This window comes from Suncus etruscus, chromosome 3 (genome assembly GCF_024139225.1).
Source record: "Suncus etruscus isolate mSunEtr1 chromosome 3, mSunEtr1.pri.cur, whole genome shotgun sequence".
NCBI classification, from domain to species: Eukaryota; Metazoa; Chordata; class Mammalia; order Eulipotyphla; family Soricidae; genus Suncus; species Suncus etruscus.
In genome coordinates this window covers 61,873,719-61,891,247 of record NC_064850.1, presented here as the reverse complement: position 1 = coordinate 61,891,247, position 17,529 = coordinate 61,873,719, and the positions used below count along the sequence as shown (strand labels likewise).

Sequence of the window (17,529 nt, the reverse complement as noted above, 5' to 3'; positions counted from 1 at the left end):
TCATACTCTAATCTTTTGGGCTTTGTCTGATTTATTTTAGGTACAGAAACACACACAAACACACACACACACAAACACATACACACACACAACCCAGATGGAATAAAAGCATCCATGTCTTATCAAACATCAAAAATACAGCATTATCTACAGCATTCCTCTATAGAAAATATTGACTGGAAAGATAATACAGTAGGTGGAGGCTTGTCTTGCATGCAGAAGAATGGGACTCTATCTCTAGCACCCCTAGTGGTCCCTCAACCACCACCAAGAATGATCCCTGAACAGAGAGCCAAGCAAGCACAGCTCTGTGTTGTCCAAAATCACAAACAAAATTTTAGTTTAACTAGAACCACTACAGAAATAATCGAAGTCTTATCTTTTCTGAGCAGATGAAAAAGTTAGAGGTTAATTTCAACATACACTTTAAATCCTCCCCTTATAAATGTAAAAATCCACTTCAAAATGGTAAAAAAGTGAAAAGTAAACATGTAAATCATTTGATGGTGGTGGTACACAGGGAGATTTGGGGCACACCCAGCAGCGCTCAGGGATTATTCCTGGCTCTCTACTCAGAAATCAGCCCTAGAGATGCTCACGGAGATTATATGGGAAGCCAGGAATCAAACTCAGGTCAACTTCTTGCAAGACAAGCATCCTACCTGCTGTACTATCTCCCCAGCCCCAAAATGTGAACCATTTCAGTAAGTTCACATTCTCAATATATATTCTACTGAGATAAAACTAATATGCAATTAACATTATTTAGCCTTCAGAATTTAATTTTGATGGTTGATAAAAATGCTTTCGATTTTTCATGAATTTTTTAAAATCTATTTCCTAGTTTGAAATGGGAAATAAAATCTAGCATTACCAAATGTTCCAATTAAATACTTTACAGTGAATCCAATGATACATCCTTTAATATAATTAAAAAGTTTTTTAGTTTTAAACTTCAAATTTTACTGAAAATGAATGATAGAATCAGTTGTCTTAAAATATTTTTGTTTATGTGTATATTTTAATAAATCACTTTTATTACTATTTTATTTATGTTCAAAAGTCAATGGCTTATTACTTACCTTAAGAAGATCAATTTCTTTGATACAATCAGCACGTGCTTTGGCATCCATTAAATCAAATATCTAAAAAAAAAAATCCATAATTACTTTTAAAATAATGATCCTTATTCATGCCACAATATTATTTCACTGCAGTACACTACATGTACTTTCATAGATAATAAACAAATATCATTCCAATTAGCATTCAATAACTTGTGTGTAGGGTTACTGCCCTTATGATGGAGCTGGATGGAGATGGATGGATGGAGAGACCTTTCTCTGCCATCCCAGACCACGTGGCTCTGCAACCTCCTTCAGCCAGCGGGTCTGGAGGTTCATGAGAGCAGTGGGTAGAAATCTCACTCACAAGCAGGCTTCAGGAAGTCTCAGCTTTATTCATACCCTATCCACTACATGTGTGGTCAATCTTAACCATTTACGCATGCTATCCTTAGCTTGCCCTGCGTCTTAGCTTTTCCAGCCATGTCTCCTCCTCTTACCTCTTCATGCTGGCAAAGACCCTAATCCCCTGGGTCAAAGGCCTTATCTAACTTTCCCAAGACCCCTCCCAGGAATGGGTGGGGTCTTGCAGGTAAAGTTACACATAGTATCTGCTCCCCAAGACCTCTCCCAGAAATAGGCAGGTCTTGTAGGTAGTTACACGTAAATCTGGGGGGGAGTTACACTTGTGAATAGATTTAAGTATTTTATTTTATCTTATCACTACAAGCTTACATTTTTCCCTCCAAAAAAAGCCTCAGTATTTAATTTTTTCCCCTAAAACACACCCCCACACAAATAGTATTTTGAGACTAGAGAGACAGCACAATGTGTGGGTACTTGTATTGCATGTAGCTGACCTGGGTTTGATTCCCAGCACCCTATATGTTCCTGAGTCCCACCAGAAGTGATTTCTACATAAAGAACCAGGAATAGGCTCTGGGTACAGCTGATTGTGACCCAAAAGCAAAAATGAGAAAAACAACCCAAAACAGTATTTAAAATGGGAAAAGAGAAGATTCAGCTACTCTAGGTCTTAGATAAAATAAAACAGAATAAATATTTTGAGCATAAGTATAATAAAAAATAATAGTTAACATTTAATAATTAATATGTGCTAAATATTCATGAACTATCATGCAGTTCTGCTTCCATTTCACAGGTGAAGCTGAAGCTCAAAGAGCTTAATAACTGACAAAGTCTAGGGGCCGGTGAGGTGGCGCTAGAGGTAAGGTGTCTGCCTTGCAAGCACTAGCCAAGGAAGGACCGCGGTTCACTCCCTCGGCATCCCATATGGTCCCCCCAAGCCAGGGGCAATTTCTGAGCACTTAGCCAGGAGTAACCCCTGAGCATCAAATGGGTGTGCCCCACCCAAAAAAAAACAAGAACTAACAAAGTCTCAAAACTAAATAAAAAGCAGCCTGAATTCATTCTGCTATCTAACAAAAATCTAACCTCTAAACTATTATTCTATATCATCCATCTGATCATTTCTAAAACGACAGAAAATATATTCTTACTAGATGAAATATAATAAGGATATAAAAATAAAAATTGGCCCTTATTGGACATGGAGGTGACAAAGTCAAAACTCTTCAAAGCATAAAGCACAGATCTATGTAGAATATATAAATAAATGTTATGTTTATATATAAATATGTTTAAATATAAATAAAAGTTATACATTAATAGTATTTAGCCTACATAATTTAAGTCTGATGGGTGATAAGAATGCTTTCTTTCAGGAGGAAACAAAATTTCATTGGAGAAATAATAAAAAGAAATATAAAAAGCTACTCTGAGGGTGTGAGAGTAAAGAAATCATTGATGAAATCTAGCATGGAAAAATATATAAAAATAAATAATACAAAAAACTACTTAGTATGTTCCTGGAAAAAAGACTTATTAAAAGTATGTGGAAAATAATAAATAAATAATAATGCCAAATACTATAAAAAGGAAACTAAGTTGTTTGAACCCTGAACCACATAACAACAAAATTAATGACAATAATAGTTATCAACTTGACCAATTCTATTCAGACAGATGCCAGGGAAAGCAGCTCTGTATATTCAAAGATTCCTTCCATCTTGTTTTTTGAATGGAACTTCTGCCTCACACATCTCAAAGCATGTGGGTTCTTTCTAACCAGGGCTTTAATCCTCCCCACCATTTAAACTAGCCTGTAGCAAGGTACTAACTTCCAAACAGAGTGAGACTGAGGGCTGGAAGCTGATCGGGGTTAAATAATATGTTTATGGTTGTAAAAACAGGAAATGAGAGAACCTGAACTTGAATCCAGGTTGTTAGACTTGTCTTTGCTCCCACATTAATCCAGGTGGTTTGGAAATTGAAGACACCCATAAGTACTAAAACACAAGAGTGCTACACGGGCCCCTCAGAACCTAAAGATGGACTCTTCATGAGGTAAGGGGCTGAAACTGAAGTGGGCCTAAAGTGGGACTTTCTATCAGGCAGAAAGGAAGATAGATATCTAAGGGAAGAAAATAAATCTAAAATATAATACAGAATTACAACTTCTAAGAGGCAACTATAAATTTTCTCTCTCTTTTTTTTTTTGTTTTGCTTTGTTTTATTTTTTGGGCCACTCTTGGTGGCACCCAAGGGTTACTCCTGGCTCTGTGCTCAGAAATTGCTCCTGGCAGGCTCAGGGACCATATGAAATGCCAGAGACTGAATCCAGGTCCCTCCAGGGTTGGCCACATTTAAGGCAAATCCCAAATGCTCTACTATATGCTGTGCTATAGCTTCGGGCTCCAGTATTCTCATTCTTTTTTTTTTTTTTTTTTTTGGTTTTTGGTTTTTGGGCCACACCCGGTGACGCTCAGGGTTTACTCCTGGCTATGCACTCAGAAATCGCTCCTGGCTTGGGAGACCATATGAGATGCTGGGGGATCAAACAATGGTCCATCCAAGTTAGCGCATGCAAGGCAAATGCCCTACCACTTGCGCCACTGCTCCAGACCCTAGTTTTCTCATTCTTAATATTTTAACATGTACATGATTCTAACTTTTCCTTAATTAAAAAATAAATCAGTAAGGACAAACATTGAATTTGAAATTAAAGCTAAACATCTATAAGTATCACTGACTTGAAGAAGCTTAGCTTTATTCATGCCCTTTCATACATTTACCAATATTATATGTCTTGTCTATAGAGGAACAAAAGCGATAAAAGGTATATGCTTTTTCATCAATCATTATATGTAAAAAGCTTTTCGTAGTTTTATAGTTCCTACTTATTTTGGTCCTGCTGTTTCTAATGAAAACAGTGGATGTTAGGTTTATTTTTAATGGGAAACAGTAAGCACTGCATATTGTTAAGATTTTTTTTAAATTACAGAATCTTCTCTCAATAGAATGGCTTCAAAAAGAAAGAAATGGCATCAATATGTGTGCATATACATGTATTTAAATTAGTAATTTCTCTTAATATTTTTAGTAATTCTCGCCATCTGAAATACAGGGAACTTGTGTTAACTACTATGATCTCACAACGAGTGAGAATAAAGGAAAAGGAAAGAAAAAAAGTCAAAGATGATATATATCATTATAACAAAGTGAGAATGGTAACCACAGGGGAAAGAGAACTCCCAATATTAAAACAGTGCCAGGTTCTTTATTGAAAGGAAAAAGCCTCATATACCACAATCTACTTCAAAAACATCATATTTTTCTCTACACACTAATGAGTAATGAAAAACTGATCCTAACTGATCTCTAAATAGAGAAGCTTCAATTGTTTGTTTATGCCCTCTAGTTCCTCAGAGCCCATCTTGAATTCTAATCTAACTTGCAGTCCTTAAATACAACACATGTCCAGAATGCTGACTTGAACAGAAAATTAACATACCATGTCATCTGGGCTTCTAGTACAAGGGGTTAAGAACATCTTAAAGAAATGGAAGATGGCTGGGAGGGCTCCCAATAAGTTGTACCCATTTCAAGAAAAAAGTAATACACCAGAATTTTTCTTCTTTTTTTTTTTTGTTTTTGTTTTGTTTTTCAGCCACACTGGTGATGCTCAGGGTTTACTCATAACTATATGCTCAGAAATCGCTCCTCATTTGGGGACCATATGGGATGCTGGGGATCAAACCGAGGTCCATCCTGAGTCAGCTGTGTGCAAGGTAAACGCCCTACCACTGTGCTATCATCTAGCCCATATCAGAAATATTTTTGATTAAAATATTGAAAATTTATTACTTAAAGGAATAAACTTTATCCACTGGCAAATTGTCAGATATGTCCGAAAATGTATCAGATATTAAATATCTCACACACTTTCACACATATAGACAATTTATAATTAAGAATCAAATGACAGGGGCCGGGCGGTGGCGCTAAAGGTAAGGTGCCTGCCTTGCCTGCGCTAGCCTTGGGCGGACCGCGGTTCGATCCCCCGGTGTCCCATATGGTCCCCCAAGCCAGGAGCAACTTCTGAGCACATAGCCAGGAGTAACCCCTGAGCGTTACCGGGTGTGGCCCAAAAACCAAAAAAAAAAAAAAAAAAAAAGAATCAAATGACAAGGAAAACAACTGATTCTTGCCAAATCATAAATATTGATGCTATGAGTTGAAACTACTAAACAAAATATTGAGATTAATGCAAAGAAATGCCAGGAAGCATACAATTTTTAATGATTAAGAAGAAGTTCCTGGGAACTTCTTTTTATGGAGAGACAGGATCAATCTGATACTAGTGATTAATATAAAGAAAACTACAGACATAATAATCTGATCACCCAGCTGAGAATAAGATGTGGAAGAGAGCTAACTAGATGTGGAAGCCCTAACTAGACTTAAAATACCAGGACAGACATAACACATTGAAGCCATAAATTTTCATTCAACTTAAAATTTAGTTAATTTGTAATAACTTATAACTAATTCATAATTAAGTTAACTTATAATTAATCTTGAACTATAAAATATTTTATTTTTAAATAATCTAATTTTTAAATTATTAAGAATCTAATTTCCCAGTAATTAATCTTCCTGATGGGAAACATACTTTCAAAAGTAAAGACAGAGAATGAGCTGAAAGTAAGATGTGGAAGAGAGCTAACTAGATGTAGAAGCCCTAACTAACTAGACTTAAAATACCAAGAGTATGCCACTTCGAAGTAATACATCTTTCATTCAACTATAATTAAGTTCATTTTAAACTATAAAATATTTTATTTTTAAATGAATTTCAGTACAAAGTCACTCCTCAAACATGCAGAGAAACGTGTCAATTTAAGACAACACCAAATACTGAACAAAATCCTTTTACTTGCCACCAACAAGTCAAGACAAAAATAATGAATCTTTAGATCAAATCGCCCCTGACATGGATGCGAAATTGGCTGATTTCTGAGGAAAAATCTGACATATGCATATGAAAAAATTAATTTCAAAAAATGTTCATAAGATTGTATAAACTTGTCTTCATAAAACATTTTGTTCAGTTCTACCAATGTTTGTTATGTTTTTATATTTATTTTCTACACAGTAAGTTAAAAATTGTTGGCAGTACTTAAACAAATTCTAATAGACTCTTTGTAGTCTCTGACTATATGATAACTTTTTTCTGTCATGAAAAAATTTTGAGAAAATTACTCATGAATTCATGACTAATGAAACTGAAAAAAATTAACATTAGATATTTTTAAGTGGACTCAATACACAAGGGCTTAAAAAACATGTCAAATTATTAAAACATATGAATGGCAATAAAGAAAGCAATTAAACTTATATATCAAGAGTCTTTGGCAGACCAGGTTTCTCTTACTTTAAATAAGCCTTGCATTATAGAAACCTCAATGCCTAGGGAGCTGTGTAAATGAATTAATTGTGCAGTATGTCTCCATTCCAAGAGCTCTGTAGTCCACAGGGCAAGTTCTTTCTTCTCAGATCTCAACCCTGGCTTAGGCCTCATTCCAGCCAAACAATTCAAACTTCTTTCCAGCTGCCCCACAAGCTCCCAAGGGTCTCCACAAACTACAGTGGGGATCCTCAGAGTGGATCCTTCTTCTCTCCTCTACATAAGGAATCTATTCTTTCTCAGTTTGCAAATGTGTGGTTCTTTCCTGGGCATATTAGTTAGCAAACATGTTCCCTTACAGAGACTATTTCAGTTATATGAAGGGAAAGAAAAAGGGTGAACGACCCCAGCAGCAAAGCTATTAGTATCCTAGACAGAAATCACAGAAAACAAGTTCATCTCCAAGTACATTGACCTTCCCCTGCCTATAGTCACAAGACTTCTAAAGAGGAGAGATGGAAGTTGCAGGAGGAAGAAAGAACTTAACCTAATCCAAAGAGAGTCCTACGAGTCCTACATGGTGCCAGAAACCCTAAACCTTCTATTGATGGTTTAATATATTTTATGATAGTCTTCTTCTCTGCAATCTAAATGCAACCACACATCCAAATTATAAAATAAAAACTGGGCTCAAAAAAAAAAAAAACTGGGCTCAATTTCCTTCATAAGAATTCCTTAAGAGGAACTAGATAGCTGTTTATGTCACTGGTCTTTCATTCACTATTAAAGTGATTATTTCCAAGGGATTGCCTTTTTACTCAATAGGTGAATATACAAAGACCTAACTCTATCTCATCAATAAGCTCCATTAGTGACTTTCATTAGTTGATTTTCATAAAAATTAAGCCTCTACAATTTAGCAAATAAAGTCACCCTTTATGAAAGCTTAAAGCTCAATAAAATATTGTTTTGTCTGAAAGTTAAGACATAATTTTCTGGACTGAAATGTTGGGTTCAAACCCTAGGGCATATGGTCTCCTAGACATCAGCAAATACAAGTACAGAACCAGTCACCTTACATAGGTATATTGGAAGTCATGAGTGAGAGTGTAATTATTAGAGAAACAAAAATTCCATAATGACAACTGTAAAATAATGCTCTCAAAAGACTGTAGGAAAGAGAAGCCACTGGAAGGACTAGAAAAGAGATAAGCCAGAGTTTAGAGGACCAAGACAATGTATTCAAAGACTTGAACAAAAGAGTCAAGTTCTAAGAAGTTGCTGGTGTTGAGAAATAGATTCTACAGAGATGGCAGGAAGAGTCAAAAGGTGTCTGCAATCAGGGAAGGCAGGGGAAGGCAGGAGAAATTAAGCAAGTGGTAAAAAAAGCCCAAAGCAGAAAGAGTTCACCCAGAGCTCAAAAAGAATAAGAAACCCTAGCAGAAATGATCTTTTATCAAATGGAAAATGGCATTTCTGCAAAGCATAAATCCATATGGGCTCTGACTAAGGATTTAGAGTTGTAGTGTCAAACAGCTGACAAGAGTTGAATAAAGTGAAGAAAACAATAAAAACCAGACATAAAGTAAGAGATCTGGAAAATGTGGAATAGCACCTGGTAGTCAGAAATAAAGTCAAGGTTAAGGCTGCTTGGAAAGAGAATATGAAAACTGTAGTTGGAGAGGGAATGTTGACAGTCTGAGAGAGGACAAGTGAGGAAGAAAAAAATGTGATGATGAGCTAATGTCACCAAGTGTTATGAGGTCAAACATAGGAATCCAACAGATCTGAAGGCAAGAAAATCAATAAGGCACCAGGAAAGAAATAGAAGAAACCAAATGTAAAAGACCAAAAACCAAATTCAAAAAAAATAAATAATGTACAGGCTGGCATACAGAGCCAAGGATAAAAAACTATCTATCTATCTATCTATCTATCTATCTATCTATCTATCTATCTATCTACATAGTATATAAAAATATATATTATATATACATACATGCCTGTATATAACATATAGTGTATATGTATATATGCATGTGTATATGTTTATGTGTGTCTTTGCATAAAGATGTATGTTTATACACATATCTGCATGGCAATGACTTCAAAATGGAGAAGATATAGGGTGTTTTAAAGAACAGAGAAAACAAGTCCTGAGGAAGATGATGATCTCTCTGTATCTAAGACAAAAAAGAAGCAATTCACCCTGGAGAGGATGTGAGGAAAGAAGAAATGTCACAGGCAAAGTAGGATCATTGAAAAATCAAGAACCAGACACTTCTTTGAGCAGTCAAGTTTACAATCTCTTGAAGCCTGCATCTTTTTTTGTTGGTTTGGCTTGGTTTGGTTTGGTTTTGGGGCCACATCCGGCAGTGCTCATGGATTACTCCTGACTCTGCATTCAGAAGTTACTCCTGGCAGACTCAGGACAATATGAGATACCAGGGATCAAACCAGGGTTCGTCCCACATTGGCCAATTGGTAGGCAAATGCCCTACCACTTAGCTATATCTCCAGCCCCAAAACCTGCATTTTATAATTTTAATTATTATAATTATTATATCAAGTAGCATATTAAAAAATTGTGAAATAGAAAAAGACTAAATATTTCATTGACATTCATCATTTAATTTAAATACTTTAAGAGTGACTTATATATTCATACCGTACATGATAATCTTTCATAAGATTGTGAACTAGCAGACCAATTTTCTAAACATTCAAAAAAATAAAATTTTGTTATTCTATTTCATATAAACCTACAAATGCCTAAACTAAAAATGCAAATATAAATAAAATAAGAAGCATGTTTTCTGGTGAAGTAGTTTCACTTAAAAAAAACGAGGGAGGGGCCGGGCGGTGGCGCTGGAGGTAAGGTGCCTGTGCTAGCCTAGGACGGACCACGGTTCGATCCCCCGGCGTCCCATATGGTCCCCCAAGAAGCCAGGAGCAATTTCTGAGCGCATAGCCAGGAGTAACCCCTGAGCATCACAGGGTGTGGCCCAAAAACCAAAAAAAAAAAAAAAAAAAAAAACGAGGGAGAGATAAACCTGAACTCAGGAAGCTTTATTTTTCTGAGAAAAGATTATGTCTCCTTGAGAAGCAAATGGACAATAATTATGAAATTATTCCCTAAATTAAAACTTGAACTATATGGGTTATTCTCATAAATACTGCCTACTTTTTATTTATTCCTATAAAAACTGAAAAGGTTTGCTTTGTTTAGGTTTAATTGGTTTGATTTTGGTGGTAGCAGAAATCCAACCCAGGGCTTCATATGGTCAACCACTGAAACGCACCACTAGCCCTAGCTGGGAGTTTTAAAGGAAGTCTACATGGATAATGATGAAGTAGATAAAACTCATGGATAGGTTCAATAATGAGTAGAATTATGGCTACAGGTGATTTAAAAATATTAAAATTATTTTATAAATTAGAGTAAAATGCTATCATTGTCTATTAATTTCTAATTGCACAGAATTCTAGTTTCTAGTAAATTCTAACATGCATATTTAAATATAAAATTAATGTATATGAAGTTATATAATAGCTTTTAAACCAAGAAAATGAAGTAAATATGCTTAAATCATATGATATCAAAGAATATTTACTGTTTCAGGAAGATTTTTTGTTTGTTTGTTTTTGGGTCGCAGCAGGTGATACTCAGGGGTTACTACTGGCTCTGTACTCAGAAATTGCTCCTGGCTTGGAGGAACATATGGGATGCCAGAGATTGAACCCAGGTTCGTCCTGGGTCAGCCGCATGCAAGGCAAATGCCCTACCACTGCGCTAACCCTCCAGCCCCTCAAGAAGATATTTTTGTAGATCATCTGCAACTAAAAGTGAAACTGAACACAGTATATTTTTCCATTGTTTGTTTTAAAGATGCAAAAGTGCTTTTATTCTAATAAATGTCACTGGCAGTGTATGATATATAACACAACATAATACAACATAACACATAGCATAGTAAAACAGTGTTAATTAGACATGTAGCAGGACAAGCAACTAAAAATTAAGCATTGAAAAAGATCAAAATACCTCATGTACTATTACAGAAGCAAAAGTCAATGGACAAAGATTCATCTGAATTTCATTCTATCACAACAGGTCATTAGCTTAACAAAGCAGAAAGGAATTCTATTTATATAATTGTCTTCAATTGCAATAAAAGATACTGCATTGCAATTGTACCATACCAGAACAATTTTCTGATAATTCTCCAAAACAAAAATTGAAACTTTGAGACAGACCCCAATCACTTCCTTGTGATAGCTTTCCCATCCTCCATCTTCCTGGACACCTGAAAACCTTCTCACTCTAGGAGCTATAAGGCATCTTTGTTCTTCTATAGAATCCCAGGAGTCCCGTGACTTTATCCTGGCATTCCCAGAGTCTTACACACTGACTGGCAAATATTGGGTGATCAATAGCAGTGAACTGAATGAACAGCAGGAAGAAAAGTAGCAACGAAGGGCAGTAGGAAGAGAGAGAAACCAAGATGCTACATGGCATATCAAGTTGCTAGACCAGTAAATGCACCATCTTAATTTTAGATAGTAAAACATGACAGGATGAGGGGAAATTATGGCAGATTATTGCCATTTAATGGTAGGCCCTCAGAGTTCTTAATGATTTCATTTGGTAGCATGAATTTGGTCTTTTCTTTTCTCCACAGAGAGGCAAACCTTTAGGAAGGTCTTCACAACTTAATACTTTGTTTCTTTAAAGGCCTCTCAAAAGAATAAAGAAAGGTTCCTAGAAAACGAAGCTGTAGTTTTCAAGTGTCTCATTAAGCATTCGTGAGCAAAAATAATTTTTTTCATTGTAAAAGTCAATATTTGAACATATAAAATTTAGGCAAAGTAATAAAGATTCTAGCAGGGCTGAGAATGGTCGCACAGCTTTTGACATAAGTTACCAGAATTCTTAACATAATCAGTTGCATAAGAAAACCAATATTTGCTTTTTTACAATTTCTTTGAAGAAGGGTTGAGATTCTTTAGAAAGATAAAGAGCCCAGTTAACAATATTTAAAAACATTTCACTTTAAGTAAGGAGGTACCATGGGCTTCATTATTCTCAAGTATAATATATCATAAAAATCAATACAATGTCCAAAATGCAAATGTACTTCTCTTTATAAAAAATTAAGATACTGTTCCCTAATTAATGGTATCTTTACATATATTTCTCTCTTCTTCTATAATGAAATTATAGTTAAACCAGAAGATGCTACAGTATTTCACTCTTAAAAAAAGTAGAGAGGAAAGGAATAATAATCCAAAGGACAAAAGTGGATTTCATACAACAGAAGGCAATTGTCTGGAGTCCATAATAGGGCACATTAGTGGGGACAATGGCAAATGGGAAATGAGATGTGAAGGAGATCTGATACCAAACATAAAAACACTGCAGCAAGTTGATTCTGTTCTGTTCAAATTTCCAGTAATGAAGTAAAAAAACTTACTAGAAATAATCCAATTCAGGTAGTAGCATGAGAGACCTAGAGGAATTCTTTTCCTAGATTCTTCTACTTTCCTAAGTGATATAAAGACAGAGTCAAGTGATGTCAGAGACAATATGGAGCCTGGTGTCTTTTCAGAATCAGAAATCAGAATTCCAGAAAAAAACAGAGAAATAAAGTAGAAAGACACTGAGGCCTGCTTCAAATGATTTCTCAACCTCTAGCTGAACTACTGATGAGAAATCAGCAGTTACCTTGGTCTCTTCAATCCAGTGTGTGCTCAATTTGTGATTGTATTATCCTAGGAAAGAAAGGAAGAACATACGTGCTAGTACTCAGGGCTTACTCCCGGTTCTATTCTCAGGGATCACTCTAGATAAGACTCAGGGGAGCATTTGGCCTACTGGAGTATCCAGCTGAGGCAGCCATATGCAAGGCAAGGGCCCTTCCCCAAAAACTATCTCTCCAGACCCTGTGACTTTATTTTGAAAAAAGGACTATTTAAAGATTACTGCCCTATTTGAGTATTCATGAGACTCCATCTTTACCATACAAAAACTTTTTCCTATGGGACAGAGGACAGAGTAATAATAGTGCAGCAGGCAGGGTGCTTGCCTTTTATACAGCCAACCTAGGTTCAATTGTTAAATTGTTCCCCAAGCCCTACCAAAAATGATCCCTGAACACAAAGCTAAGATTAAGCCCCAATCACTCCTGAGAGGGAGGGAGGGAGGGAGGGAGGGAGGGAGGGAGGGAGGGAGGGAGGGAGGAAAGAAGGAAGGAAGGAAGGAAGGAAGGAAGGAAGGAAGGAAGGAAGGAAGGAAGGAAGGAAGGAAGGAAGGGAGGGAGGGAGGGAGGGAGGGAGGGAGGGAGGGAGGAAGGAAGGAAGGAAGGAAGGAAGGAAGGAAGGAAGGAAGGAAGGAAGGAAGGAAGGAAGGAAGGAAGGAAGGAAGGAAGGAAGGAAGGAAGGAAGGAAGGAAGGAAGGGAGGGAGGAGGGGAGGAAGGAGGGGAGGAAGAGAGGAAGGAAGGAAGGAAGGAAGGAAGGAAGGAAGGAAGGAAGGAAGGAAGGAAGGAAGGAAGGAAGGAAGGAAGGAATTAGGAAGGAAGGAAGGAAGGAAGGCAGGCAGGGAGGGAGGGAGGAAGGAAGGGAGGGAGCAGGGAGGGAGCAAGGGAGGGAGAAAGGAAAAAAAAATACTGCAAAATCTTTTTGCTGGTTTCAATGTTCTCTAGAATTCCATCTTGCATTTATAGCATAGCTCAAATTACAATTCTACCAACTCCTTTAGCTCAACTTGGTAACTTCACTCTGAAGGTCTATTTAAATCAGAAACCTAGACCTTAGGATTTCACATTCTTAATTCAAAAATCCAAGTTTTCTAAAACTGTGTGCCCCTTCTGATCTTCCTCCAAGCCTAGGATTCTTGTGGTTAAGAAAGCAAAAAAAATAATAATAATAATGAGAATTAGAAGTTGGAGGACATGAAATCTCTCTGGAAGAAGTCACAATGTTACTTTTGGCCTTGAGTGGGTTAAGACAGAATTTGGGGCTAGAGCAAGTAGAGTGCTTACCTTGCATTGGACCAGCCCTGGTTTGATTCCTGAGCAAAGTCAGGAGTAGCTCCTGAGCATTGCCAGGCGCCCCTCTCAAATAAAGATAACTATACAAACACATTACTAAATTCTAATGGACAGTACTAGCCTGTGGACAGTGAGCAACGAGCCCCTTTTCCATCACCTTTCTCAGCAGCATACTAAACACTCCCTAGGTGACATTTCTCTGCTATTTCCTGTAGAAGAATTGCATTTCCATTGTATAGTCAACTACAAATGCCCACTGCATAAAGATGGTTCCTCAAAAAACTACTAGATAATGATTGGCTCTATGAACTGCACTCTGATACTACTAGGTGTAGATCAGATGCCAACGGCCACTCTCTGAAGATTGCTTTACATTCTATGGAGAAAGACATGTTTCCTAAGTTGTTTTCTGACAAACAAGGCCCCTCTCTTCCTTTTTGTTCCTGTGATATTTTTGAACACTATGTTCATTTTTTTCACTCTGAAGGTTCAAGAATAAGGGCACAAGTGTCTTTTAAAATAACCCTCAGAGCTAATGATACATCAAAACTCCACAAATACATTTTGTATTGTTTTAGGGCCATACCTAGAGGTATCAAGGGCTACCTCAGCTAAATGCTTGGGGGGGGGGGGTGTCTGTTAGATTATACCTTGTTTTACCCAAAATAAAGATCATCCCTGGTTCCTTTGTATCTTCAAACTTGGTTTCACACAAAACAAAGATTGTCTTACATGTAAACCTGGGCATAACTGGCTCAGGATAGCCTGCATTATCCACCCTTACTCTCTGTCCTTACTCCCTCACCTGGTATCTTTAATCAATAAAAATGACAATTCTGGCAGGCAGCTTGTGCTCCATATGAGGTAAAAGATTGCCAGACTTCAAATGTTTCAGCCTCAGACAGGTTTGGATTATTACATGCAGTGACTCAACTTTACACTTGTTCACCTGGAGTTATGGCACATGGGGTGATTTTACAGGGGTCTCTCCTGGCAGTGCTTGGAGCACCATGCAATGCCATGTATCAAGCCTATGCCTGTGTACCTACAAATAAAGCATGTGCTCAGACCACTGAGCTAGCTTTCCAGCCCTACAAGTGTATTTTAGAAACACATTTATTAATCAAAGAGTTTTGTAAGAGCACAAGTAATTTAAAAAAGGCATCTATTTCAGAAACTTGTTTAATTGTCATTATATAGTATTTTCTTAAGTTATAAGTGATTTATTAAAAGGGAAAAAAACCTACTATCCTTATATGTTGCTGGTGGAAATCAACCAGTGCTACTTTGGAAAATTTTGGTATTAACTTGGGTACTGATCATATGGTGCACAATGTTTCATCAATTCCATTGAGAAGCACATACAGGAAAGAAATTCTAATTTGTGTTCACAAAGAAATAAATATAAAAGCATTATAGAATTATAACTTAAATAGCAAACAACTAGAGTGCAGAAAAGGGAAAAAAACTGCAATCATTTGCACCAACAGGAATTGATTGCCCAAGCTTGTTATCATATAAAAAACAAACTCTATCTAAATCAAAATATTAAATAAACATATATAATCTTAGGGATGGGAGGATTGTTGGGCAATACCTGATAGTACTCAGGAATACTGAGTACTGGCTCTGGAACACACCTGGCAGGTCTTGGGGGCACTATACATGTTGCCAGCAATCAAATTCAGGTCAACCACACTACAAGGCAAATGCCTTTCCCACTGCACTATCGCTCTAGTTCTAAATATGTATTCTTAAATGTTATGTATACTATATATAATTTGCCCGATGTATATAAAGTTCCAAACTTATAAGAGTAAACAACAGTTTTATTTAAACATTTATAAAGAAAATGGAAAAACTACAAATAAAAACAAGACAAAAATCCCATGACATGGTGACATTTAAGAAAAAAGTGATAGAAATAAATAAAAATACAATTGATATTTTATTTCTAAGCTGGATAGTTAATAGGTAATCTATTCTTTAAATCTGTATCATATAAGATATTTCGTAAGTATTTACTATTTCAATAAAAATACAAATGAAATTATACCTCTGTAAGGACTATCTCAAGTATACTGATCCTTAAATAAATTCAAAAAGAAACTAAGATGAAACTCTGGCTTTGCAGGCCTTTGGAAGATGTCAAATATACTGGGGCCAAGACAAGTGCCTTTGAGGTAGGGAGCATGTGCAAGGGCCCTCTGACCTTCTGGAAGGCAAGTAAAATTTTCGGGGCTTGCTGAACAACTCGACCCTGGGGAACTAGTTCAGTAGACTCGAGACAAGACTAGGTAAGAAGAACAGGATAAATTAATCCAAGAGAACCAAAGAAATGGAGAGCAAAGTTGATTCTAGAATAGAATCACAACTACAACATAGAGAATTCAGATTACCATCCTTTATTTCTATCTATTCTATGTCCCTAGTAAATAAAGTTGTCCATAATTTCCTTTCATATATTTCCTTTATGTTTGTTTGGGTTTTTTGGGGGGAGGGCCACACCTGGTGGTGGCGCTCAGGGCTACTCCTGGCTCTACACTCAGAAATCACTCCTGGCTCAAGGGACCTTATGGGATGCTGGGGGTTGAGCCCACGTCTGTTCTGGGTCAATCTCATACAAGGCAAATGCCCTATGGCTGTGCTACTACTATGGCCCTCTTTCGTATATTTCCAGGGTAGTTGTCTACATTAGTCTAATATCATGCCTTAATTTTGACTGCCACTTATTAACTTCAGATGAGTCATTTTATGAGTCTAATATCCTACTATGGTGCCCAAAACTACAGAAGTTGGGGTGAAAAGATGACATTTAGCTAATATGGCCAATTAGAAGCAATAGTGAGAACTCAAAGCCTCCGCTCCAATTCTACAGCTGTGAAAGCTTGGTTTGTCCTTGTCCCTGCTGAGCTGGGTCTACAAAACCAGCTCAATTTTAGAGCGAGGGAGTAAAATTGAACTGAATATTCACTTAAAATGGGAACCACACTCAATTCAAGTTTCTAAAGGTAAAATTTTAACAGGCTCAGCACTCTCAATTGAAAAATGGTGTTATCTAATCATTCAGGATATATTCTTTTCTATAATCACATAATTTAAGTTTACACTAAGTGATAGAATTAAAATCATCTTACCTGCACTTTTTTTAAAGCTACTGGTACTCCATCCAAGAGACAGGCTGCTCTATAAACTTCACTAAATTGCCCGCGACCAATTTTCTTTTCTATTCGAAAGTTGGCTAGTGTATTATAGCCCATATCCGGTCGTAAGGCCTTCTGCAATTGAAAAAGTCAGAAAGGTTTTAATCACACAGTATATAGACAATAACTGGTTATTTTCACACAATTAGGGGACACCTATGATAAACTTATAAACATTAATTCATTCAAAAATATTGGTTGCACTTCTACTCAAGCCTGGCAGTTTTACATATCAGCAGCAAACTAAAAGTTTCTCCTACACCCAAAGAACATTATAGAAAGACAAATAAAAAACAAGTATATAGGAAAAATATATAGCGATGGAAAAGGCTAAAGAAAAAAGAATCAAACAGGGAAGAGGGATATAAAATGTCAGAGAATGAGAGAATTTTGAAATTTTAGATAGAAACTCTATAAATTGTTCTTAATTTACAGATCTACT

The 17,529-nt window shown here is 36.5% G+C and overlaps 1 protein-coding gene across 2 annotated transcripts in view; it reads right to left on the bottom strand.

The window, feature by feature from the left end:
* NEK7 (NIMA related kinase 7) overlaps positions 1-17,529 on the bottom strand; it is a 129,671-nt gene that overhangs the window by 55,424 nt on the left and 56,718 nt on the right. For both annotated transcript variants that reach the window (XM_049769737.1, XM_049769738.1), the window contains exons 3-4: positions 17,022-17,162; positions 1,083-1,145 (exon numbers count right to left, since the gene is read on the bottom strand). In XM_049769737.1, coding sequence (XP_049625694.1) covers positions 1,083-1,145; positions 17,022-17,162 — 204 coding nt within the window. The remainder of the gene's footprint in view (positions 1-1,082; positions 1,146-17,021; positions 17,163-17,529) is intronic.